This window comes from Phycomyces blakesleeanus (genome assembly GCF_001638985.1).
Source record: "Phycomyces blakesleeanus NRRL 1555(-) unplaced genomic scaffold PHYBLscaffold_8, whole genome shotgun sequence".
Lineage (NCBI taxonomy): Eukaryota > Fungi > Mucoromycota > Mucoromycetes > Mucorales > Phycomycetaceae > Phycomyces > Phycomyces blakesleeanus.
The window spans coordinates 665,453-690,500 of record NW_017265141.1 but is presented as its reverse complement, the minus strand read 5'-3'; the positions used below and the strand labels follow the sequence as shown (position 1 = coordinate 690,500).

General features: G+C 33.4%; 9 protein-coding genes and 1 non-coding gene across 10 annotated transcripts; 5 read left to right on the top strand and 5 right to left on the bottom strand.

Annotated features, from left to right (window-relative positions):
- Window positions 1–1,749: 1,749 nt before the first annotated feature.
- On the bottom strand, window positions 1,750–3,379 carry PHYBLDRAFT_61127 (hypothetical protein; the record flags this gene model as incomplete). The annotated part of the gene is made up of 3 exons (XM_018440754.1): window positions 1,750–2,015; window positions 2,370–2,606; window positions 2,647–3,379. The coding sequence occupies 3 exons, from the start codon at window positions 3,377–3,379 to the stop codon at window positions 1,750–1,752; spliced, it is 1,236 nt and encodes a 411-aa protein (XP_018292864.1).
- An 811-nt stretch (window positions 3,380–4,190) lies between these two features.
- On the top strand, window positions 4,191–4,562 carry PHYBLDRAFT_144182 (hypothetical protein; the record flags this gene model as incomplete). The annotated part of the gene is made up of 1 exon (XM_018431161.1): window positions 4,191–4,562. One exon carries the CDS (start codon window positions 4,191–4,193, stop codon window positions 4,560–4,562), a length of 372 nt encoding a protein of 123 aa, XP_018292863.1.
- On the top strand, window positions 4,470–4,551 carry PHYBLDRAFT_t111. The gene has a single exon. It is a non-coding gene; the product is annotated as a tRNA-Ser (tRNA).
- A 1,052-nt stretch (window positions 4,563–5,614) lies between the features above and the next one.
- Window positions 5,615–6,199, bottom strand: PHYBLDRAFT_144181 (hypothetical protein; the record flags this gene model as incomplete). The annotated part of the gene is made up of 1 exon (XM_018431160.1): window positions 5,615–6,199. One exon carries the CDS (start codon window positions 6,197–6,199, stop codon window positions 5,615–5,617), a length of 585 nt encoding a protein of 194 aa, XP_018292862.1.
- A 118-nt stretch (window positions 6,200–6,317) lies between these two features.
- Window positions 6,318–7,146, bottom strand: PHYBLDRAFT_144180 (hypothetical protein; the record flags this gene model as incomplete). Its single annotated transcript, XM_018431159.1, has 2 exons — window positions 6,318–6,428; window positions 6,493–7,146. The coding sequence occupies 2 exons, from the start codon at window positions 7,144–7,146 to the stop codon at window positions 6,318–6,320; spliced, it is 765 nt and encodes a 254-aa protein (XP_018292861.1).
- A 2,131-nt stretch (window positions 7,147–9,277) lies between these two features.
- Window positions 9,278–9,550, top strand: PHYBLDRAFT_144179 (hypothetical protein; the record flags this gene model as incomplete). Its single annotated transcript, XM_018431158.1, has 2 exons — window positions 9,278–9,414; window positions 9,475–9,550. The coding sequence occupies 2 exons, from the start codon at window positions 9,278–9,280 to the stop codon at window positions 9,548–9,550; spliced, it is 213 nt and encodes a 70-aa protein (XP_018292860.1).
- A 1,221-nt stretch (window positions 9,551–10,771) lies between these two features.
- On the bottom strand, window positions 10,772–13,817 carry PHYBLDRAFT_61130 (hypothetical protein; the record flags this gene model as incomplete). The annotated part of the gene is made up of 9 exons (XM_018440755.1): window positions 10,772–11,123; window positions 11,288–11,806; window positions 11,881–11,915; window positions 11,946–12,347; window positions 12,427–12,729; window positions 12,857–12,869; window positions 12,935–13,337; window positions 13,412–13,663; window positions 13,754–13,817. The coding sequence occupies 9 exons, from the start codon at window positions 13,815–13,817 to the stop codon at window positions 10,772–10,774; spliced, it is 2,343 nt and encodes a 780-aa protein (XP_018292859.1).
- A 1,576-nt stretch (window positions 13,818–15,393) lies between these two features.
- On the top strand, window positions 15,394–17,367 carry PHYBLDRAFT_61131 (hypothetical protein; the record flags this gene model as incomplete). The annotated part of the gene is made up of 7 exons (XM_018440756.1): window positions 15,394–15,565; window positions 15,634–16,130; window positions 16,203–16,291; window positions 16,367–16,420; window positions 16,953–16,977; window positions 17,068–17,073; window positions 17,323–17,367. 7 exons carry the CDS (start codon window positions 15,394–15,396, stop codon window positions 17,365–17,367), a joined length of 888 nt encoding a protein of 295 aa, XP_018292858.1.
- A 372-nt stretch (window positions 17,368–17,739) lies between these two features.
- Window positions 17,740–18,931, top strand: PHYBLDRAFT_167163 (hypothetical protein; the record flags this gene model as incomplete). Its single annotated transcript, XM_018435576.1, has 3 exons — window positions 17,740–17,855; window positions 18,045–18,155; window positions 18,829–18,931. The coding sequence occupies 3 exons, from the start codon at window positions 17,740–17,742 to the stop codon at window positions 18,929–18,931; spliced, it is 330 nt and encodes a 109-aa protein (XP_018292857.1).
- Window positions 18,932–19,199: 268 nt separating this feature from the next.
- Window positions 19,200–22,207, bottom strand: PHYBLDRAFT_144176 (C2H2-type zinc finger transcription factor; the record flags this gene model as incomplete). Its single annotated transcript, XM_018431157.1, has 5 exons — window positions 19,200–19,622; window positions 19,683–19,823; window positions 19,931–20,874; window positions 20,938–21,258; window positions 21,319–22,207. The coding sequence occupies 5 exons, from the start codon at window positions 22,205–22,207 to the stop codon at window positions 19,200–19,202; spliced, it is 2,718 nt and encodes a 905-aa protein (XP_018292856.1).
- Window positions 22,208–25,048: the final 2,841 nt, after the last annotated feature.

Here is a 25,048-nt window from a genome sequence, read left to right as displayed (position 1 = left end):
GGCACCAAAATATTATTTTTCTGATGATGCTCTTTATAGCATTTTGATCTCTATATTATACTTTTCTTAATAAGCCGACTTGGAAAGGTATTTGTAATAGCTTACATCTATTACAAAGATGTGAGAGATTATGGTTTAGTACGTAATGCCTTGTCTTAATTGGGATGGGTTGAATGACTTTTAATTTACTCAATTGATTCTATCAGTTTCTCAGGGTCAACGGTCATAAAATTATAATTTTGAATTTCCCTTGTTTTTTTTAATTTTTTCCTTCTTCTTTACTTCTTTCTTAATGTCTAACATGGTAAGCATCAACTCACATCAAAGTTTCAAGACCTAATCATCTTGTTGTTTTTATTCTAGCATGATACTCTATGCTTTAAAACACCAAGTCCTTCTTAACTGCCTCAAAAATAACGATAAAAAGGTAATAAAAATATACTTGAATATTCATTCACGATTTATGTATTAATTATTCTGTTTAGATTTTTCTGGCCCATTAACAAAGAAATATACCTTGGGAGGGTTTACAAAATGATATGTTGTATAAATATTAACCTACACCTTCAAGATACAACTTATATTTATTATTTTTCTTATGTATACCATACACTCTATAGTCACTGGTCTTTATCTCGGCCCTCTTTTTTTGATTATATACCGACTCTTATTCTCTACAGACAGACAAGTAAGTAAATAATCATTCTATTTCTTTGTATGTAATTCTAATGAAAAAAAATTATTTTATAGATAATATCTCCATTTCCTGCATGCTGCCTCTTCTACTGTATTGAATAATTGGTAAGCAAAAAATAGTCTGATACTCTTTATTTTATTCTAATAAAAGATTATATTTTATAGACAATGTCATTGTATTTTCTGCTTGCCACCTCTTCTGTTTTCTGAACTGTCTGGTAAGCAAACCAAAGTCTTATTTACTTTGCATTGTATTAACAAAATTTATTATTTTTTATAGACAATATTACTATAATTGAGACATTTAACTAAAACGTTGATATATCTATCTTTATGTTAAAGATATCCATCTGTTCTTGTGTTTAACTTTATTGTAAGTACATTCATATTTTTTAAATAATTTGTTGCTCTCAAATAAATATATCTAGAACATTCTTTCTAATCCACTCTATAATTATTTTTTATAAAAGTAAACAAACAGGCCAAGAAAGCATGCCGCAGCAAGCAATGGAATACAGTAGGGGTCGATTGCACCAGGGGTGGACCAATGGATATACGAAAGGAATAATACAATATCCACTAAAATAAATGACGGCATCATGAGTGTGATGTTTCTACCCAATTGCAACAGGAGACGATTAGTGATGTAGACGAATAGAAATAGCTAGAAACAATAAGAAAAAATTTTCAAACCAATAAAAACCTTTAAAATGACCCATAAACCTCTAAATCTTGACTAAATTTTGACCAAATCTTGACCAAATCTCTTTTTTAACAACCCATATATAGTAATAAAAAGATGTTAAATGTTATGCGCTGTATTTAAAAAAAACCCAAAACCAATATAGAATGAAAAATCTGCGGTCTGACAAAAGTGCGTCTATATTTTCAAGACCAAAATATATCACATAAAAGTATATCACACTTTTTCTTTTTGCATTCCTAAAATTCAGTATACTAATTGTATTCATTTAACTCACAAATTTTAAAAAATTGGCATCATAAATTCCGATCGCATTCATGCTGAATTTTATTCATTCAGACAGTATTTGGTCAAGATTTAGTATACTGAATTGGCCCTCCTTTTGCAGTGTTGTGGCTGATGTGCACTGGGAGTTCCCTTGGAGACGGACGCAAACGATGGGGCTTGGGGGCCAAAGGGAAAGAACTAACAGGAGGGGAGAGGTCCGGAGCCAGGGTCATATAGGTATCATTGGTAGGGAAAGTGTTGAGCTGACCCTGTGCATATAAGTGCTGTTGAAGCGGTGGAAGCGTGTTTGAGAGAGTGTGTAACAGTACTGTTTTGTTGACAGCCTTTCCTTTGTTATGAGTTGTTGTATCCAACATAATTGTATATTCAAATAGAGCACACAGATAATAAGACAAAGACATATTGAATAAGCAACCAGTATCAATTATACATTATTTCTCACACTATCATTAAATAAAGAATATATCAATAACAAGGTCACACACCTTAGTCAGCATCACTAATCACTCAAACAAGAGTGTGGGTAATAACTTAACAATATATTATCTATGATATAAGAAAACAGACATCATATGATATACTCATGTCATTATTCTAAATACACACGCAATGTCTATATAAACTCACATAGCAAATAGCAATAGAAGATCATCTCTCTTTTCATCAATAAACAAAGTCTCACCATACTTCTCGTCTGCACTTTGTTTTTCTTTCTTTTCTAAAAATATAACATGAGTGTACAAACCCTTAGACAATGATGGGTCAACCACCCTAGCATGTTTGGCAGCATACACCGGAGCAGTCTCAACCATGTTGACAGCAGTGTCCTCAGAGACAGACACCTTAGGTTGATTATGAGCATCAGCAAAACTTACTGACGCCCTTGGCCTTTTCCTGAATCGTTGTTCTTGTTCAAACACTTGGGGCAATTGGGTTTGATATGACCCTCTTCCCCACACTGGAAACAACAATAAGTTTGAGGACCAGAAGAGCCAGCCAAACCAGACACAGGACCAGAACCACAAAAACCAGACACAGGACCAGAACCACAAAAACCAGACCCACAAAAACCAGAACCAGAGAACCCATCAGAACCACCAGAATCACCAGAACCACCAGGACCAGAACCACCGAAGCCAGGACCAGAACAGCCAAAGCCAGGACCAGAACCGCCAAAGCCAGATGAACCAACTCGTCCCAGGAGCGAGAAAGACCAGATTTCTCCACCTCATAAGCAATCTCCGGATGGAGAGTCTCCAACAGAATCTGGATTTTCTGGGCCTCATTGGCCAAAGCGACCAGACCAAAGAGTTCCTGCAGATGGATAGTCACCTCACCAATGCTTTGTCCTGCCCCTTGTCTGGTTTTGTCAATTTCAGTCCACCGGACATCTTCTATCTGCCGGGAGGCAAACTGCTTCTTGAACTCCTCTGAGAAGACTTCCCATGTTGTGACTTTGGCCTCACAGATGGCCCACCACTTGGCAGCCATGCCATAGAAGTGGGTGGCCACCACCAGGATTGCTTCTTTGTTGGTCATACCAGCATCTTTTTTTAGTCGATCCATATGCAGCAACCAGTAGAGAGATTCACTGCTTGGGCCACCGAAAAAGATTTCCGGAGCCGAGAGGTACTTGGAGATATTGTATAATTTACGTTCTCCCATGGGAGCAGGATAAGAAGAAGGGAGCATATTGCATAGCACGGTTTGAGTAAGATAAGTTTAAAAAAATTGAAAAAAGAATTCCTTAGCACAACCTCCAATTTAATGCATGATGTGTTTGTTTGTTGTGGATTGTAACAGTATCACTTGACAAATAAATGTAATATGAATTACAAAATACAAGAAGAAGAATATGATACAAATGAAAAATAATAGGTAATTTGACAGATAAGAATTGGTGACAGACAGTTAAAAAAAATGGAAATTATGACAATGACAAAGTTTGAGAAAGACAGAAAAGGGGGAACAGAGAAATGAAATATATCAAGATCGACAGACAGTACTCCAAAGAACAAAGACACTGTGTATGAATGAAAAATAATGATAATAACGGACAAAAATAAATAAGATCAAGGATAGAATGATGATTTTATTGATTGAAAAGATTGTTCCTTTTATAAATAAAAATGTTTGGTTAAAATAATTTTTTGAGGAAAAGAAAAGAAAGTCAAGTGAAAATTTTTACTACATGTAATTGGTGTTGATAGTAGAAGTAGAATAGAAAAATATAGAGAGAGTAAAGTAAAAGTATAGTAAAAATATAATAATTGAATAAAGATAAAGTAAAAATATAGTGAGGTAAAATAGAAGTAAGATAATAATATAATAACAATATAGTAAAGTAAAGTAAAAAATATAATAATAGTATAATAATAGAATCTAATAAAATGTAATAAAAAATAGTGTAAATAAATGTCAGCAATAAAGAAGTGTATGAAATTAAGGGAAAGAGGTATAATGTTTTTAGTGGGTGACAGGTGTTTCTGAGGTGATGATATAGATGAGTATTTTAATTTTAAGGAATGAGATTATATTAGAGGGTTTGGGTATAAGGGGTATCAGGAGCAAGATTTCCCAAGAAACCTGGGGGACCACTCTTGTCCCTCCAGACATGTCACTCGGTCGACTCACCATCAACATCAACGCCCACGAGTTCAGTACCGCCCGTCATGGCTCACCGCTGGACCAAACCACTGAAGGAATCCACCGTCTGGTATCTATCACCAGAAACAAGCTACAATTGGACCTGTATACAACATACGTGACAACAGACATGTATGTCGCTTTGGCGGAGTGGTTAACGCGGTGCCCTGCTAAGGCATTGTCCTTTGGACGCGCAGGTTCGAATCCTGCAGGCGACGTTGTTTTTTAATTTTTAATTGCCATGTCAGACTGCCGGACATTATTTTGATGAATCCATAAAATCTGAAGATAGTTAACCACAGTACTTCTTTATGCGCAGTAATATCTTCCTGAGCATTAACCGCAGTATAATGACTATTTCTTTAATTAAATATAAATAATAACTATTGCGGATAATGTGCAGTATTAGTTTAGAAAACTATATAAGACAATTCAATTCATATCAATAAAAAGTATCTTTTATCCTCTCTTTGATTTTACGTATACTCCTTGATCCCCAGTGGGTTTGACCTTTTGACTTTGTTATAGTAAAAGGAAGACCAACCCAGATCGGGAACGACAAGACTTTTGCCATTCCCAATCTGGGTTGGTCTTCCTTTTGTCAAGTCTCAATCTGATATTTCTTTTCTGGCACTTGTAACTAAGTCGCAGAATCAATACCACTGGGAATCATCAAGTTTTAAGAATAGTTTTTTAGATAAGAATAAAGATGTTTTTTATTAATTATATTTCTTAACTACTGGTTTTATCCATTCAATTGGTGCCCATTTCCATCTAATTAGCATCCATTTCCATCTAATTAAAACCCATTGACATCTTATTGGCTTTCATAAAAATTGAATTTGCATTCATTGCCAACTGAATTTGCTCCCCCCTTTTACTATTGGTGGAAGAGTACATGGCACTCAAATTTTTTATCCTTACGCCTTACAATTTTTTTTATATAACCATAGTATTTTTTTTGTAAATGTCATATTTTTTTATATAACCGTAATATTTTTTTTGTAAACGTAGTATTTTTTTTATATAACTGTATTATTTTTTTTGTAAACATTGTATTTTTTTTGGCATAAAACATGGATATTTTTATTAGGCATAATTAGTTGATAGAGAAATAGAACACATAATAAGACGTAAGATATAATGAAATACAAAGTAATAAAAAAAAAGCATAAAACAGTAAAACAAATAAAAAAAGAGGGACATAAAGTAGTAAAAAATAAAAATAAAATAAAAAAAGACATAGAGTGTAAAGAGCTTAAATAGACATAAAAGACATACTTAAAGCTTTCGCTCTCTGTTCAAACAGCGAGGAAAGAATGAAATGGCATGGTTAATCCAACCCAAACAGTCCAAAAGGGTGACAGTCTTAGCTGATTCTGTAATCCTTAAGATGAACCCGTCTGACTCTGTAATCTCTTCTTTGCAGACACCAAACTTGATCTTGGACCACATTTCCTCAATTGGATTCAGGAAAGGTGAATACACAGGAAAATATGCACACTTGTACCCACAGAAAGAAATAAAGTCTTTCACCTCATTGGTCTTATAGATAGGAGTGTTATCCATGATGAGATAACATCCTTGCATACCCTGGCTGTCTAGAACATCTATTGTATGACTAAGAAAGTTGAGGTAGTGCTGGGTCCTGATACTAATTCGGCCATTCACCTCAGCATTGGTGTAGATGTTCAGCTTTTTCTTCTTCTTTGCTGCGACTGCAGTGGGTTTCTTAAACAAGAGGCTGACAATCTCTCTCTTGCACATTGCACCAAGGATGTTGATGGACACACCTCTCTGCATTGGGACAGTTTTCTTGGTCAGGGTGCCACTGACAGAACAGCCAAAAGTTCTCTTGATGTGCATGTTGAAGCCTGCTTCATCGATGAACACACAGTTCAACAGATAGTTGAAATCCACAAGTTGTTACCACTCCAAAATGCGGTCTCGTCTCATCTCAATTGTGCTGACGTCGTCTCTCTTCTCAGGCAGCTTCTCTAACTTCTTTATTGTCAGAGCACACTTCTTCACCAAGTGCTTCTAGATTGCTGATTTGGTAATCTGCAGCCCAGAGAACTCTTCCATGACAGCTATCCTTGCTTGTTCCAAGGTAGCATCTGGTTTATTTTTGAAAAACTTCAAAAAAAAGCAGAGTGCACCTGGAACAACTTTTGGTTGCCATGTTTTCGTTCTTTAGGTACAGAAACCTCCTCAACCTCCATCGTCTCCAGCCCATTGGACTCATCAGTCTCCACTGTGGCAGCATCAAAATTGGCCTGGATCTTCTCTCTGGCCAGCCTGACATAGTTCTGGGCAGTCTGGACATTGATTCCTGTTTCCCTGGCAGTGGCAGCAGCAGTCTCGTTTTCCGAGAAAACCAAGGAGAAGAGCTTGTTCACCTGGTTTTGGTTGTACTTTTGGTACGAATCTTGACCTATGCTTTCTGCAGTAGGAACAGAATCAGGGCCAACCTTCTCCAGCAGATTCGTCTTTGGCTTCTGTGCAACAATGATTTTGGTGGTGGCCTCGTTGACTTCAGTTGGCAAAAAACTTCTGAGACTTAAGAGGTTCATGACTGCTGAGTTTCCAGCTGAGGTATGAGTCCATTCCATATTGGCATGGTTGACAAAGATATCTGTCACATATCGGAGTACAACTTCTCCATGCATTTTGTCAACAATCTCTTGGTTGAAATTGCACAAGGGGTCGAAAGCAATTCCAGAAAACTGGGTTTGGTCTGCAGAACGGCTGTGACTGACCATTTCACAGTGCTTGTCCATAACAAATTCGAGGGAATTGTTGGAAGTAGACATTTTTTTGAAAATAAAAAGGGTGTTAAAATCGAGTAAGAAAAATAACTGAGAAACTTTTATTAAGACACTGGGGTATATATACCAAAAAAAATATTTTAATAACTTAAACGTTTCTACCAAGGTATAGTCTTGTCCTGCTGTCTTAATATATTTGGATAAAGAACGTGTTGAAGAATAATGAATGTTTACATATTAAGCTTCTTCACACTTTTAAGAACATTTATTTTATTAGCTGATTTACAGTGCTACCAGAGCCTTTATGGTGTCCTGTCCTCTGTCTCGAAGGAAGGGGTGGGATTTCTCCTCATGGGTTTGCCCAACCAAAAAAAAAAAGTTTTTTTTTGTATAGAGCCAAGGAAAAGCTCGAAATTCAGTTATTGAGATTTTCATTTTTTGAGTTATTGAGACTTTCAGTTTTTCAGTTTTTCAGTTTTTCAGAAATTTCTTGCAGTAAGATATCATTTTATTTTCAGTTATTGAGACTTTCAGTTTTTCAGTTTTTCAGTTTTTCAGAAATTTCTTGCAGTAAGATATCATTTTATTTTCAGTTATTGAGACTTTCAGTTTTTCAGTTTTTCAGTTTTTCAGAAATTTCTTGCAGTAAGATATCATTTTATTTTCAGTTATTGAGACTTTCAGTTTTTCAGTTTTTCAGTTTTTCAGAAATTTCTTGCAGTAAGATATCATTTTATTTTCAGTTATAGAGACTTTCAGTTTTTCAAAATTATTTGGGAAAAAATAGTTATGTATATTATAAAAATTTATGAATAAAAATGCTAGTTATAATATTTGGAGAATTATTTTTAAAATTGCTATTACATTTTTCTTTTTTTTATTTCTATTTTTTTTTATTTCTTTTTTTTATTTCTTTTTTTTTTATTATTTTATTTCTTTTTTCATCTCTTTTTTTTCATCTCTTTTTTTATTTCTTTTTTTTGTCATGAGCTTGTGCTATTTTTTGTTACTGTTTTTGTGTGTGTAATATTTGTTTTTTTTTGGTATTTTGTATCATGAGGGTTTCCAAAATGGAGATTGAGTAGTATTGTAGGCAAAACATAATTCTTGGATCGCTTTCAGTTGTTTAGCAGATTGTTGGACATTTACTTGTTTCGAGTGCAGATTACAAAGAGTTGTTGAGTTTGATATTAAGAAGATCAGGATTCTGACATTGTAAAATGGTTGGAGCAGGTGCTGAATAAATATAGCATTTTTGAATTCTTTTTTGTAATAGTATTAGATGCTTGTGTAGGACCAGGTTCATAAGAAATATAATTGCTGTGGTAGTCAATCAGATTACTGGATATTCGAGATAAAAATTGGCAAGTTTTTGTGTGGTCGGTAGAGTGAATTCTACTGTTGGATTTCAAAAAAGTATGGTCAGTGAAATGCACTTAAAAGCATTATAAATATGTGTAAACTGGTTCCTATCATACAGATAGATGTTTAATCTTGTAGTTTCTTTGTAGATTGAGGGTTGAATCGTCACGTTTTCTTTTCAGATTTATAGCTTTTGTTCAAAATACTATAGATTATTTAGAGATTAATATCAATGACTCCGAGGTATAGGCTTTATTTACATACAGAAACATAATGTGATCTGGAAATAATAAAAAAATCCATGAGGTGTAGAGCTTTAAGCAGTGTTTTTATTGTCAGAGTAATATTTAGTTGTTGAAGTGAGCATGAGAATGAAATTTATTGCTGATTTAAGAAGAGAAATAAAGAGTTTTGATATATAAACACCAAATGGAAAGAGAGAGAATTATGATATCTCTTTTAAAAAAGAATGTTTATAATAAATTTATGGCTGCGGATAATATATTGTCCTATTTATTTTTTATCTCCTTGAGTTCAATTTGTACTACTTTATTTAGTGGACCTTGGCATATTATTTTTTGATATAAAAAGCTGAAAATATAATGACTAATACTATTTAACAACAACTCAATCTTCTTTATATCTATTCTTGCTGCTTCAACTTGTCTTCTGATTTTTATCTTGTATCTTAAGTAATTACTATTTAATTATAGCTGCTATGTGCTAAATATAACTATATTTATATAAAATATGTCACTTTAACATATCTTTCTATTTCTTTATTTTTCCCCTTTTATTATCAGAAAACCCTACAATGTTACACAAGAAACTTGCAGAATATAACAGTGCCTTTGAAAAAATCATGGAAGAGCTTGAAGAGCCTGAAAAGCCAGAAGATCCAAAGAGTTCTGCCCCGTCAACAACAGACGAAACCCCCAAAAAAAGTAGAGGGTAATATCAAAAGCCTACGGATAAAGATATAAAAAAGCTTCTTTATCTCTACTTCATAAGGAGATTAACTATCAAAAAAGCCAGCAAGATAGTAAATATGAAACAAACAACTGCTGGTGACTATATTTTGAAGTAGAGAAAGTCTCCAGTTGTTTTTTTCATTAAAAACAACAAGGAGGTTACAAGTGGCAAAAAATGAATCTTTTATTTGAAACTTACTCTGCAATAAAGAAAGAATACAAATAATATCATTGCATTTTCAATTTTAACATAATTATTTTAATGAGATACTTGCTTTATTATCTTATAACTGGAGTAAGGTATTTAACTTCAACAAAGTAATCTGGAGAAAAGTTTGCATATTCTGTTAGTTCTCTCTATAGATATTTTCTATGACGTATCTTTGTAGAAAGATCTAAATATATTGAAGTGCTATTACATTAGGCGTTTGGCACTTATATAAAAAAATATGGCAGTTATATAAAAAAAATACGACGTTTACAAAAAAAAATACTATGGTTATATAAAAAAAATACAACGTTTACAAAAAAAAATACTATGGTTATATAAAAAAATACAACGTTTACAAAAAAAAATACTACAGTTATATTAAAAAATACGACGTTTACAAAAAAAATTCTATGGTTATATAAAAAAATACGATGTTTACAAAAAAAAAGTACGACGTTTACAAAAAAAAGTATGACATTTACAAAAAAAATACTATCACTACGGTGGGATGAATGGCAGTTGGGCCGAAAGTAGGCACATGACTGCCATTTTTTTAGTCGAAACCCAATAAAATCTCTGCCGTTTGTTGTAAGATGGTAATGTCATTCGTAGCAATTTAAAAAAGTAACATGAAAACACTTTTTTTGTTACTATACAATATTTTCAATACTGTAAAAAATGTTTGTAAGTTGTAATGACCACTTTGAGTATTGAAATATATGTTTTATTGAATATCGAAGATGTCAACAATTATTAAGATTAATAATTTTTGGAATGCGTGAACGAAATGGTAACATAACTGCCATTTTTTTTTATTTTTTAAACTATGTTCTTTTTTTTTAGATATTCTTTTTATCTTGATGAATTGGCAATTTGATTTTATTTAAATCGCGTAATGGCGTATAGAGCATATAGGGAATGAAGAGAAAAGCATAAGGTGTATAGAGAATAGAAAAAAAACTGGAGTATATAAAGAAGAAAAGAAAGATGGGGCATATAGAGATTAAAAAAAACATAAGAAATAGAGAAAATTAAAAAAAGAATATAAGATACAAGGATAATATAAAAAATATAAAAGATATAAGAATATAGAGCATATAGAAAAATAAGATAAAAATAAAAAGGATTACAGAATGGAAAGATTGCCTTTAGTAATGCACATGTTGTTGTTAAAGATATAATAGGGTGCGATTACATAAAACTGGTTTCCATTCGGTGGGTATTGGACCAGACCAACTTGATGACAAATGACATTTACACTTATAACTGCATATGTTGGTTGTGTTTGGTGGCCTAGTGTACAGGTGCTTTGTGACCATTGTTTGACGATAGGTACTGATGAGTCATGGTCAGCTGCGTCATGTTCCTTCATGACCTCCACGAAAGCAAGAAAGTGTGGAAAGCCATGGAAATCTACATGCTGAAAGTAGAACTGTACTGTACCGACGAGCCAGCTGTGAACAATTACATTACGGTTGCTAAAATAAATAAATAAATAGAATGTAAGCAACTTTTGATTATATATCGAAAAATATTATACTTTCTATAGGAGCAAGTAAACATCACGTAATAGTTGCCACGGCTGGTCTCGTTTTTCTTTCTTTGGTACATGCATGAGGAATATACAGTCGAGTCCATTCACAGATGTGTAGCTACAACAACAACAGAGTCACCAAACTCGTGGCCAGTCAAGCCTGTTGTTCTCTGGTAATATTTCGATAAAGCTTCCTTCACACTAGGGCTGCCTACACCTTCCACCGAATCATCATTCAAATTAACCAACTGATGAAACAGCTCCCACAACTGCGCACCACTAGGATCATTAGGAAGGTCCATGTAGCTCTCTCTTCCATATGGCTTTGGCCGAATGAGGTTGACTTCATCACAGATGCTGATTGCCGTGCTGGTATAATTGTGAATCGCAAATTGCTTGACGAGAAAACTGGCGTTTTGGCCACCCTTTGATTTGGACTTTATCAATTTCGAGAAGACACCAATAACTCTCTCTATTGAGCGAGTGGAGTAGCATCGCAGGGGGCCTTGCTGCTTGATGATATAGGGTATATGGACCAGGTAATGTTGCACTGGTCGGAAAACACTATGAGACAGGGTATTATTCTGGACTTGTTGGTATAAAAACGAGTGCCAGTGCTTGAAGTATCTAGTATTAATATTTAAAAAATAGTAACAATCAGCTATTTGTAATGATAATATATGAGACGTATAATAACTTACGACTCCATCTCATCAAGCAATTCTGATGTCAACGTCTATTGCAAGGCAAGCGCACAGCCTTTCACGAGAGATAATAGAGCTGTTTTGACAGCCCTATTTGATAAATAAGGCACAACCAAAGTGGGGACAAGGTATAAGAGAAAGTCAAGCCAGTCAACTGCGCGAATACCATCGATCTTGGCAAATACATTATCAAAACTGCCTTGAAATGAGGTGGGTATATATTTTCGTGAGCTGGTGATACAGTTTCCAATTGTTACAAGGTCTGCTCTTGGTATATGAAAAGGGTATTCGGTAGTATTGAGGGTATTGTCTGGATGGGTATAATAAAATTTGGTTTCCTTTGTGAGGGTGACGGTAATCAGGTCATACACAAGCTTTCCAATCCCTCTTGTAATTAAATGAAGTTCATCTAATGCAAAAAATGATGATCCAGAGAAGGTTGAGAGTTGGATATATATGCTCGGCTAGTATATGTTCTTCGACTATTACAAGCAGTTATTTAGTATAAAAAAAAGATGGCTAATTGAACATTTGTATACTTACAGGGTTGCCTACTTTGAAGTCTCCAAAAGGTCTTAACCGGGCGGAAATGTCATCAAAGTACATGCCATGCCGTCTGTTAGTAGGGCATTTGCCTTTAGTCTCACAAAAACAATAACTAAATAAACTTGTATGGGAACCAATGTGGGCCATATCAGCTACAGCTGGAATATTGCCAGAAGCAAGCATCAGATAGACCTTGGATCTGCAAAACTCCACTCCATTGTGCTTGACAACCAAGCCATGCGCCTCAAGATCTCGCAATTCATTGATGATAGGTATAAGAAAGGAGTCCAAATGAGTTGGCTTTTTGGAGCCAGGCAAGATTGCCAGTTACAAAAGGTATTTGTTGGTATATCTAAGTATTTTATTAGTAACTTTTTTTTAAAAAATTGTAATAATAATAATAAATAGTAATAAATTAATTAATTACCTGATGAATGGGTCTAGATTGAATATTATGCAATAGATGCTGGTATATGAGTTTTTGCCTTTCTTTTGATTGACAAACCTATCAGTATAAAGCCTAATGGCAATAACATTGGGATTGGAGAACAGGCCCTGCTGCACCAACTGCTTGTAATTGTCACCATCCAAAATGTTGGTTAGCTGACCAGCTACAGATTCCTGGTTTGCTCTGTAACAGAGGAGTTCTCTTGTGGCTGGATCTGCCAACATTTGAGAAAGCATATTCCCGACTGACAAAAGTTTCATACTGGCAGCTGGTGTCTGACTTTGATTGGGATCAGTCTTGTATCGCGGTTTGCCACAGTCAACACAAGATTCCTGGTTGTCATTAATGCCATACAATTGACAACCACTAGAGCAGACATCATACTCATGGCCCTTGACACTTGACTTTGACTTGAGCAAAGTATCAACAGTTTTGCCATGACTGATCTTAGCTCCAGGTTCTAAAAAAACGATATCACTACATGTTAGTGATCTGGAATTAAAGTACAAGGTAACAGAAAATATAATATTTTACCTATCATTATATCATTATGGTCTCGGATAACAGTGTTTATAAATCGAACAAGGTCTCTATATGCTGCTTTAGCAATTCTATGCTGTAGCATCAATTGAGACAGATGAATACTCATCAACTCGGCCTTGGTAAAAGTATTTGTACTGATTTGGCTGCTGTCATAAATGTGAGCTTCACCCTCACTGTCCTCAAAATTACATGTGCACTTATATGAAATAGTATTATCAAGCTCCATAGACTCCATAGTATATTCTGTAATATATTATTTAGTAATTGGAAAATAAATAATACAATTACAGCTCTTTTCATTATCTGAATTGCTAACAGATTCATCTTCATTACTAGTATCATTTTTGTCATGGTACATGTCAATATCATCCGGAATAGACTGGCCAATTTCAGTCATTGTTGCTGAATCTCATCTGTGAATTCTCTTGTGGTTTTGCAGCTTCTGGCAGTTATCAAAAAATAAGACACATTGATCACATTGGTATTGCTGTGTAGATATTCTATCTCTCTGCTGGCTGGTGTTGAAAGAAGACATATTGGTTGGGCTGATACATATGTAATATATAAAATAAAACTGCGAAGAGGATTTTGGTGCTATTCATTAAATGTAAAAGACATCTTTATATACTTTTTATTTTTTAACCAAAATGCTTGTAGCTCTTTTTCTTTTTCTCTCTCATAGTGATGATATAGCAATAATTACAGTAATGTCAATGCTAGATAAAACATCTGTCAGTAAATAATTCCCGTGGTTGGAAAGATTCTTCTTCATTAATAATTATGATGTAAATTAAAATACTTCTTGGTTGACAAGGAGATACTATTAAAAGAGCACCAGTGAAACAGACACGTACTCTTTACTTGTGAGCAATTAGATATTCTTTGGGCTTTATAAAGAGGTATATGTATATTTAGAATAATTAACAACCAAATAATTTATGTTTTTTTTTAAATAAATTATCAATTACTCTCTAATACCAAAGGCAAAGAAAAACAGCCTTCTAATAATTAACAGTTAAAAAAAAAGTAGTACTGTCTAAACACATTGATAGAAAAGACATATTTATATTATCTGTGTTGTAATAATAGTATTTTTGAGATAGTAAATATATTTAGCTAATAGCATTATTTTCTTGTTTATGTATAAAACTTAAAGAAATAGATATAAATAATGAGGGCTATAGTCTGATACTCTTTTACTGACATCATCAAGATAAGCACTGCTGATTAAAAGAGGTGTTAATTGAAAGTGCCAATGTGAGTTAAAGCACATCTTTTTCAAAAATGTACGGTTTCAGTCAAAAATGCCCCTTGGTAAATAATAGTAATGACAGTTAAAATTATTTTTATCTTTGATAACAGCATCAATCAAAACGCGTTTTAGTCAATAATGTTAATAAGTATGATAAGGATTTGAGTATCATAACATTTACTTTAATGTTGATAAAAAGGGGCTAATTAACTATATGATGTTCAGATGTTATATAGCTACTGTAGAGTATATTTAAATTTATAATTTTAACTGGTACAGGGTTTTGTCATTGAGAACTTTAACCAAATATCATGCTATATCTGCAATATGTATAGAGTTATATTATTATATCATATACTTTAAAACGTTTAATATGTAGACGGTGCAAAGTATGAACATTTATAAATATAATATTGATTTAAAGTCTAATTCATTTTACCTTTATATTTCTTACAGTTTTGTTGTGTTTGACATAAAAAGACTGTATCATGTTCACATGAGCTACTGCAGACAGGTGCAGACAGGTATATACAAGTACATAAGTATACCTTCTTTTATATGTTTTGTTTGTACATCTGTCTGTATCTTTTTCATATAAATAGCTATCAATTGCTTGTAATAAATCATTGCCTTTCTCAAACTCAAATCGCTCTTATTTTACTTGTCTAAACTATCATCTTTTCTTTTCAACTCACTGCTTATAGCTAAAAAAAACTTAAACATGTCCGATATTAACACAACTCTCCTCAACTCAATTCAAAAGATTGAGGTTGATCTTGCTGAAATCAAGCAAGCATTGCGTGAGCTTCAAAGGCAATTCAGTAATCAATTTGCACCAGCGGTCAGTGTGAAAGATCTAACTATAATGCAACAAAGCATTATTGAGCAGAGCTGTAAGTCATATATATTCTGTGCTTAGATGTTTATTTACTTTATTAATATTGTCATATATTTTTTGTAGCTCTTGAGTGCATTGCCAAGTTTGTGAAAAGAGCCCAGCTCACAGAGTACTCTGATCAGCTCGGTAAGCAAGTAATCAATACTGGCAGCAAGTTCAATGGAAAAAACAAAGCACAAAAATACAATCTGTTGCTTCAGATTCTTCACGAGCAGAACTGGAAGGCGCACTACAAAGAATTTCCACAAGGGCAGCCTTTGCCCCCATTAGTCCCTCTTTCAGACCATGATTTGACAGTAAAAAGACTGCATCTCAAAACATTAGGCCGTATCGTAAAGCATGATATCATTGACAAAGACTATCCTGTGGCCTCAAAAGAATGGAATAATATCCCAGAGAAAAACAGGGAATACTACATGATGCATTTGGAGAGGTTGGTAAAGAATGGTGGATTGCACATCCACCAATGTAAAAGAATGTGGTGTGCAAGAAGTCTTCTTTGGGAAAGCTTCAAGAGCGACAACCAGATGCACAAGAGAAGAATGGCAGAGAAGAACAAAGTAAGTTTATCAATTAACAAATCTATATATTGTAAACTTTAATTAACATCGTTTCCTTTTATTATGTTATAGACACAGCGAGACATAAGTGATTCTTCGCTTTCTTCTCCTGATATGTCAGAAACTGGTGATGTTGAGTCGCCCATAATGGCAGATGTGCTGTAAGTTACCATTGTTGCTTTTTCTCATGCACTGTTAATACAAAACTAATATAAACTTTTTACTCTTTTATGTAGGTCTCCTCCACTCACAGCAAGTGTTGAGCCTGCTCGCAAGAGAAGCCGAAGATCGTAGTTTGGCTGCTGTGATTGGCAGAGTTTGATTGTTTTAGTCTGTCTTTAGTGCATTTTTTTCTTATCTAGTCATTTTTCTTTTTATGTTTTTTATTCCTTTTTTCTTTCATATAAAAACTTTATTGACCTCTTTCATATGATTGCTAATGTTGTGATTACAAGAATTTGAAGCTAATGTACAGCATCTACAATTCCGTTACATTCAAATATAAAAGGAAATAGTATATAGCTTTTTTTTTTGAGAAAAAAATTAATAGTAATATTTTTGTACTGATATATTATACTCGGGAGTCGTTCTATTATATGTAAGTATATTGAGTAGAATAAACACTTTGAGCTTTCTAACAAGATGCTTATTTCAGTTGTATGAATCAGATTTGAATTAGCTTCATGTTACATGACTTGAATCTTTGCTCAAGTTTTTCTTCTTCTACGATAACGACTTTCTATAGTGCTTATGTTTTATTGCTTTTCTTATATATAGATCTTAAATATTAATACATTCTTTAATATATATATATATTCTTAGAGTAAATGCTTATTTTACTGAACAAGTAAGCATATTATATAAAGGTAAGCATTATAATAATATTATATCTATTTATTTATTTTAAGTTTTTTCTCTAATATTAGTATATTTGTAGAAATTGGTAAAAAATAATAAGTGCTATCTAAGATATATTAGAATACCCAAAGTATATGAAATACAATTTGAATAGTAGTGTTTTACTGCATACGTTTTGCAGTAGCTAAACAGAACCATTTTTTATTGCAAGTGGCCAATGGAATTGTTTTTTCATTATTACTATTATTATTATCATTTTCATTTAATAAAACATGCATTGAAATAAAGATTGAATTCAATTAAACCCAATTCAATACTGTATAATAAAAAACAGACCATTCTGTTAAAGCCGCAAAGAAAAAACAAGAGGTTGTGCTAGAATTGAAAGCAATAGAACAAAAGAAAGAATGTAATAAAGGAAAGGAAGGATGCTTGATTTTTTTTTTGAAAAAATGGTAACAGTGCCTGTTTTGGCTTTTTACATATAAATAACTGTCATTTTTTATTATGAAAAAAATGGTAACAGTGCTTGTTTTGGCTTTTTACATAATAAATAACTGCCATTTTTCACTATGTAAAAAATGGTAACAGTGCCTGTTTTGGCCTTATACAGAGTCATAACTGCCATTTTTTATTAAGTAAAAAATGGCAGTTATGTTACCAAAGTGGTAACATGTTACCATTTTCTCTGCTGTAGTGTATGGTTATATAAAAAAAATTATAAGGTATAAGGATAAAAAATTTGAGTGCCATGTACTCTTCCACCAATAGTAAAAGGGGGGAGCAAATTCAGATGCCAATGGGAGCAAATTCAGTTGGCAATGGATGCAAATTCAATTTCTATGGAAGTCAATCAGATGTCAATAGGTTCTAATTAGATGGAAACGGATGCTAATTAGATGGAAATGGGCGCCAATTGAATAGATAAAACCAGTATTTACACAAAATGATGTTTGATTTCTAGCTAAAAGAATAGCTATAATAATATGTCTTAGATGCTTGTTGCCCAGTAATATTCTCTACAAGTATATTCACTATCTTAAACATATATAAGAGACCAATTGGCAATGTCAAGATCTTTTATCCTAAAAAGTCAAACATTACTGGTTGCTTGCAATTCCCAATTTTGGACACTAATGTCTACTCTGACACTTTTACTATAACAAAGTCAAAAGGTCAAACTCACTGGGAATTAAAGAGTATACATAAAATCAAAGAGAGAATAAAAGATATTTTCTATTGATACAAATTAAATTATCTTATATAGTTTTCTACACTAATACTGCGCATTATCTGCAGTAGCTATTATCATACATATTATTAAAATCAACAGGCCCTGTATATCACATGACTTACAATCGCACTTTTAAAACAGTTAAAAAGAAAGGAAGTTATAAATCACATGACTTATCAAACCGTTAAAAAGAAATGAAGTTATAAATCACATGACTTATCAAATCATTAAAAAGAAAGGAAGTTATAAATCACATGACTTATATTCAAACAGTTAAAAAGAAAGGAAGTTATAAATCATATGACTTACATTCAAATCATTAAAAAGAAAGAGAGATACTCTGCACATGAGTTATATGGAATCTAATCATCTTTCAATTGCATTCAATATCTTAATTATTGATAAATCTCTATTGTAATGTAAATCATATCCATATAGCAAAATTTGTTTACTATAAAATCACTGTTTGCTTTGAGCATCTTTAAATTTCTTTTCTTATTACTACCAACTATTATTATGATTATACTTATAAATTATATATAAATAAATAAAATCAGGTCATTTTTAATTGTATAGTAATTGTAATAAAAATATATTGATCTAAAGAATAAAGAGAATATATGTATCACCACCAGAGATTTTTGTTATCATTTTGGGTGAAAATTGGCACCTAAGCAATATGATTGGCTTAGAGGCCAAAATATTGTAATTTGTTTTCGTACTCAATTTTTTTCATCCAAATAAAGGATAAAATTAAGTTCAGTACTACTTGTGGGCTTTTAAAGTAAGAAAAAAAACTGTTAGGGAAGTCAGAAAGTGTTCAAGTGAGACAAAGAATTTATTAAGGAAAGTTGGGGGTTGGTTTGTAACCAAAAAATGACTTCACAGAAATTACACAAAAAAATTGATGTTGAGAAGAAGAAAACAGAAGGTTCAAATAATAATTATAATAATAATAATAAAGAAGTAGCATTATTTTATTCATCAAAAAGAATATTATTGAAAATGAACCAGTAGGAACCAAACTTGCTCAAATTTACAATGTAAAATGAGTTGCAGAAAATGTGCAAATCTAACTTACAAACGAGATTCATGTTAGCAACATCAGAATGCTCACCTGTCATTACAGCCTTGGCATAGTTATTGTTTCTGTCATTATCTGTATGAGGAACAATGCTAAGAAACTTAACAACAGAGCCTGAGACAAGCCCTATACGAGGGTGAGAGATTGAATTATCTTTAAAAACAAATGTGCCAAAACTGTTGTTTTTGATGGCATCATCTTCAATATCTCCAGTGTCGTTGTTGTCCTTTAGCTCTCTCGAGCCGCCAAAGAAGGTGTAATAGAACAAGAATTCATTGTTGTCCTTAATGAACCTCTCTATTCCAGTTCCAGACTTCTCTCAGTTGCCAGAGCTATTAATTCATGACCCGCCGTCAATTACATGTTGTAATGCTACCTGCTTTGCAAACTTTAGGCAAACATCCCTGGAAGTGGTTTGGCAATTCATATGAAACAGATGTTTGTGAATGTGCTTATTTAACTGTTCGCCCTTTTCTGTTTCATAATTGAGGGCTGGGCCAAAACGAATTATATCTTCCTTGAGATGTGTCAAGTAATGAACTTTCGGCTTGGTGCAATATGCCTTGTGGAGCTCTTCTTAGTTCCTTTATCATAGTCAAACAATGCTCTGATCAAGCGCTTCACTGCATTATCTACTCTGATAATATAGTTATCAAAGTCTGATGTCACCTGACGAACAAATACCAGAGAACACAATCGACCAAGTTCAACAAAGCATGGTATTACAAGGTCTAGCTCATGATTTCCAGTGAATTCTGTAATCAGAATTACAGGAAGTATTTGAAGCAGAACCTTGAAATCTCTACCAAGAAATGAACCACTATGTCTCAAGTTTCGGGTGAACTTTCTTGATAGACCAGTTGATCGCGTGTAATCTGTCAAGAATTCTGAAAGTCTTGCTATTGTGACTGTGTCATTCTTAAGCACGACCTTAACCAAGTCAATCACCATATACTTTGCAACATCAAGAAGTATTGTGTGAAGGATTTCCACTGGTGTATCCTTTTCTGGATCAAACGACTGCAATTCTAATAAGCGGCCAGTCAAACGATCTCTAAAGCTTATCTTGTTTGCAGGCGTGTTCATTCCAATTTTCAGAGCATTTGGGATCTCAGTGTCTCTGCCAGGTGACGAGTTTGCAAGAACATAGTGCTCTTGAGTTCGTCTCTCATGGCACTCACAGAAGTAGGACAAGTCCTTCACAAAGACTTTTGCACGTCTAAGTTCGATGTAGCATCTTATGCAAGGAAATGTGGTGGCCGGCCCAAGCAATCCACAAAGTTCTGAATGACATGGCATGTCAGCCTCAATCCAAAGGATGGGAGCAACAACCAGAACATACTCATTGTCTTCAACAGAGAACATTTTTACACCTTTCTCGAGTTTCTCAAAGTCATCAACAATTGCTGGCAGAAGAGACATACCATTTGCACCATCTTTCTTAGGGATTGTAGAAAGAAACTGGATGTTTGCTATTGAATTTCGATCCTTAAAAGGCAAGGCAGCGCATCTCATTAACCAGCTTTCTAACAGATTGTATTGCTTTGAACGATTGCCGGAAGTGTCGTCTGTAAAAAGAATGATTGAAACAATCCTAACTTTGTAAAATACTGCATTGCAATCTACATTACCAGGCAAAACAGAAAGAGGCATAGGCTTCTTCATTGGATGAACTCCAAAAAGAAGAAAGTCATGAGCAGGACTCAATCTGGTAAGGCTACTTGAGATACTGTAGTAGTGATCTCTTTCAACAGGGGTGGTGTCAACGTGAGAGATCTGCTCTACTCTAAGATTGGTAACAGCAACCTCAATGCCATAGCATACAATCGAAATCGCTCTGACCAGATAACCTCTCGCAAAAATGTTTTTATTTGCCATGTGGAACGATTCAATCAAAAAGCGGATGCTGCAATTGTTTGTCTTCAAGTAAACGATGTTTCCAAACCAGACATCTATACCATTTACAGTGTGCATAGGCTGCTGAAAGAGATGGTGGGTTCTCTACTTTTTACCTTGTTCTAAACAGATCGATTGGTTTGGGGTACAATTGGGCATGGACGAGATCAACTTGGATTTCTTTGGGTTTGCCATAAGAAATCTCAAGTGGTTGGACAGAAGGTTAATGTGGGCGAATGCATTCCCATTTGATCCAGGTACTGATATTCTTTGTGAAGGAAAGATAGGAATCTTGGACTTCTTTCTTGCCTGATAATTTAAAAGAGCATCCAAACGAGGTAACTTAAATGTTCTTCCTATGGGAGTTTCTTGCTGGATCTTAATGATCAAGTTCATTGCAAGCAGTATCTTCTTCAACATTTGCTGGGAGATCATGTCATTATCCCCATCAATAAAAGTGAAAAGGATCATGGTTTGAAGATCGCGAAAAGGATAACAGCTTGTAGGGTTATTTACAGTGCCAATTGTCTCAAAGACTTCTTCTGGGATCTCAGAGTCATCATCAGTCATTGATACCTCATCAGCAGCAGCAGCAGAAGAAAACATGTCAGAGAACACGTTGAAAACTGGATTACTGTTCATTTCAATATCAAAGAAATTATTGACAATATCGTTTTCCTCATCTACAATGTTGTCTTCTTCATCCCCAATACTGGAGGAGTCATCTTCATCACTCGAGTAATCAAATGCATTAGCATCCGGAATAGTGTTCTTGACTATCAATTCGGCCTGCTCAGGTTCGTCGAGTACAGTATTGGTTGCCATTTGATTACTTATATGGTGAACCTTCGAATGCCTTTTCAGTAACCAAGGCTTTTCAAACTCTTTTTCGCATTCAGAGCAGGTAAAAACACCTAAATTGATGCTAAAGTTAAGCTCGCCTTGCCTTTTAGGGGGGCAAGCCTTAACGATTTTATATGTTTCTTGTCTTGTATTCTTTTGCATAATAGTAAATTGATTATAAAAACAAAGGGGAGGAAATGACTTTGCGAAAATAATTGAATTAATAAAATGTGGAAAGATCAATATTTAATGTCAGCAGACCAATTAGAATTTTTTTTACTTCTTTTCTTTTAAGAAAATATCGTGTGTTTTTGTCTTCTTTTTCATTTTACTTTTCCACAAAATATTTATTATTTGCATGAGCTTCCATTTGTAAGATATTCCAGTATGCTTATAGTATTTATAGAAGCAGAATTTTGCTTAAAGACTGTAAGCTCAAAGGTATTTATGCTATCAAAGTTTTTTATGTCATTGTGTTTATTAATCATACAATTCTAGTTTATAAATTAGTTTTTCATCATCTCGGTAAATCAATAAAGAGGTAATAACTACATGTTTCTCTTACAAAGCAACAGAAGACTAACTATTTACTCCTCACTTGCAGAGATTTGACTGCCTTTTATTGCAAATGCCTTAATAGAGTCAAAGGTAAAATTCTGTTAAATATATATAACTAAGTTTAATTACTAATTATTAGTTCTTCTGCTTTAGCTTTTCTCAAAATTCAAATCTTTATGCTCTTTGGGTTTATTGGCATTTCTGGCACCAGGTCTCTTGGATTAGCTAGACATAGTAGTTTGCAACAAACCGATCGTGTAATTTACAGGCATAAGTACAAACAGCTATACTACTAGTGTTTCTAGTGGTATGGATATACTGGTGTGCTACTGCCTGTGGATTTTATGATCCAGTCTAGCTTTTTTTTTAGCCTAATTTTTTTTGAAAATAAAAAATAAATTTTTTACAACTCAAAATTATTTGAAACAAATTAAAAATTTGAACCATTTTTGAAATTGTGCAGTACATTTTTTAATCGAAATCTATTGGCCGAGAGTAGTCCCTCCATCCCTCCACTTTTCAGTCCCCCAAAAAAATGAATTTCCTGTTATGGGCAAAATTCGCCCCGTATACAAGAATCCTTTTAAGGAACAAGATTACACAAAAAAATCTGCTGTGGTGATATATCATTTTAACTATTACCAAAAGCTATTCAATATAAATAATAAATAAAAATAAAATAAAAATAATGCTCCCTTTGTATATTACAATTTTGCTATGCTCTGATACCTGGATTTGGATGAATTAACAATAAAAAAAGAAAAAAGTGTTAGCTATTACTACTTTTTAATTTAAAAGCAAGGATCACTAATATTATATACTACATATTATAATAATAACTGATAAAGTAAAATGAAACATATGATTTTGCATTGACAATTGGATATTCAAGAATTTATATATACTGTTACTTCAAGAAGCTATATTGAACCATGCACTTTTTGCAGCATTTGTAATTTGACACACATGTTAATTCCAAAAGGTTAATCTACGCTACTTTGACAACTGACTGTTTCTTTTGTCACCTTACTTTTGTTACTTTAACAAGACATTCTAATGAACTTTTACAGCTATACTCTACTTAATTTAGCTATTATTACTTGAAGAAGTCATCTTACTGCGTCTTGACACATGGATTTTACTCTATTATTCAATATTACTTGAAGATATTCTCTTGAATTTATTCTAATTATCATATTACTTCAGCACATTGTTGATTTACACATGATTCAAATCTATTTTAAATTATGACAAGTCTGTCATTATTGGTACAATCGTTATTTTGAAAAAGAGTATATATCAGATCTCTGTAAAGTTCATGTCTTTTGGAAAAAATAATAATCTTACATATATTCTTTACTATTTCTCTATCTCTATTTACACTTGAATTTAGCTTAATTACAAAACCAATTACAATTTATCAAACATCAATATGACTCCTGCTAGATCTATTTGTGCTTTATATAAACAATTGGGTTACAGCAGGGGATCAAATTTTTCTTGCCCTTTCAATCCAAGATACAAAACTCTCTTGATCCCCCAAAAGAGAACCAGTGATAATATCTCAGCCCAAGAAGAATATCAAGCAGAGAGTATTAGAGATAAAATTAAAACAGATTACTTTAATTCATCAGATTGACTTGTACAGACTTCTGACAGAATATTTGGTCATTTTTAACCCCTGCCAAGACTCTTCAACTTATATTGTAGCTTTAAATTTATGATAAAAGATAGTAAAGTTCTATAAATCTCTGGTACTCTCACAGATAACTGTATAAGATGTAATAGATAAATTGAAAAAAAAATTGAAAAAGCTTTAATAAGAGATTGGTCTAAATTTATGCATCTTAAGTTCAGATAGACGATTTTGCATATTAAGGCAAAACATCATACAAGTCTCTACGCTAATTGCTTTCCACGTTTCTTGCAAAGCATTTTCCAATTGTTGCAATGTGGTAGGCTGAGGTTGTCTTGCGCGGATTTTGTTATCAAGAAGATCTCAGATATTTTCAATTGGACTCAAGTCCAGACTGTTAGGAAGCCACTCCAAAATCTTTAATCCAAGGTCTTTTTTGAACTTTTCTGCCAAGGTAACCTTATGATAACTTGCGTTATCTTCTTGATAAAGATAGTCTCCCTTTTCTACATTAGGAAGACTTTGGTAGAAGGGCATGAATTCCTTCTCCAGAACTTCATTATACAATGGGGCATTCATGTTACCCTTAAGCATAACCAGTGGTCCAACTCCTCCAGACCAAATATATCCCCAAAGCGATACAGAACCTCCATTTTCTGGAACCTTTGGAGTCAAGCAGTCTGAATGATATTTCTCTCCTGGTTCCCGCCATACATGACTACAACCGTTTTTCTTGAAAAGGGTAAAGGTTGCTTCGTCTGTCCAAATGACAGTATCCCACTATTTTTTCCAACCTTTTATTTTTCTAT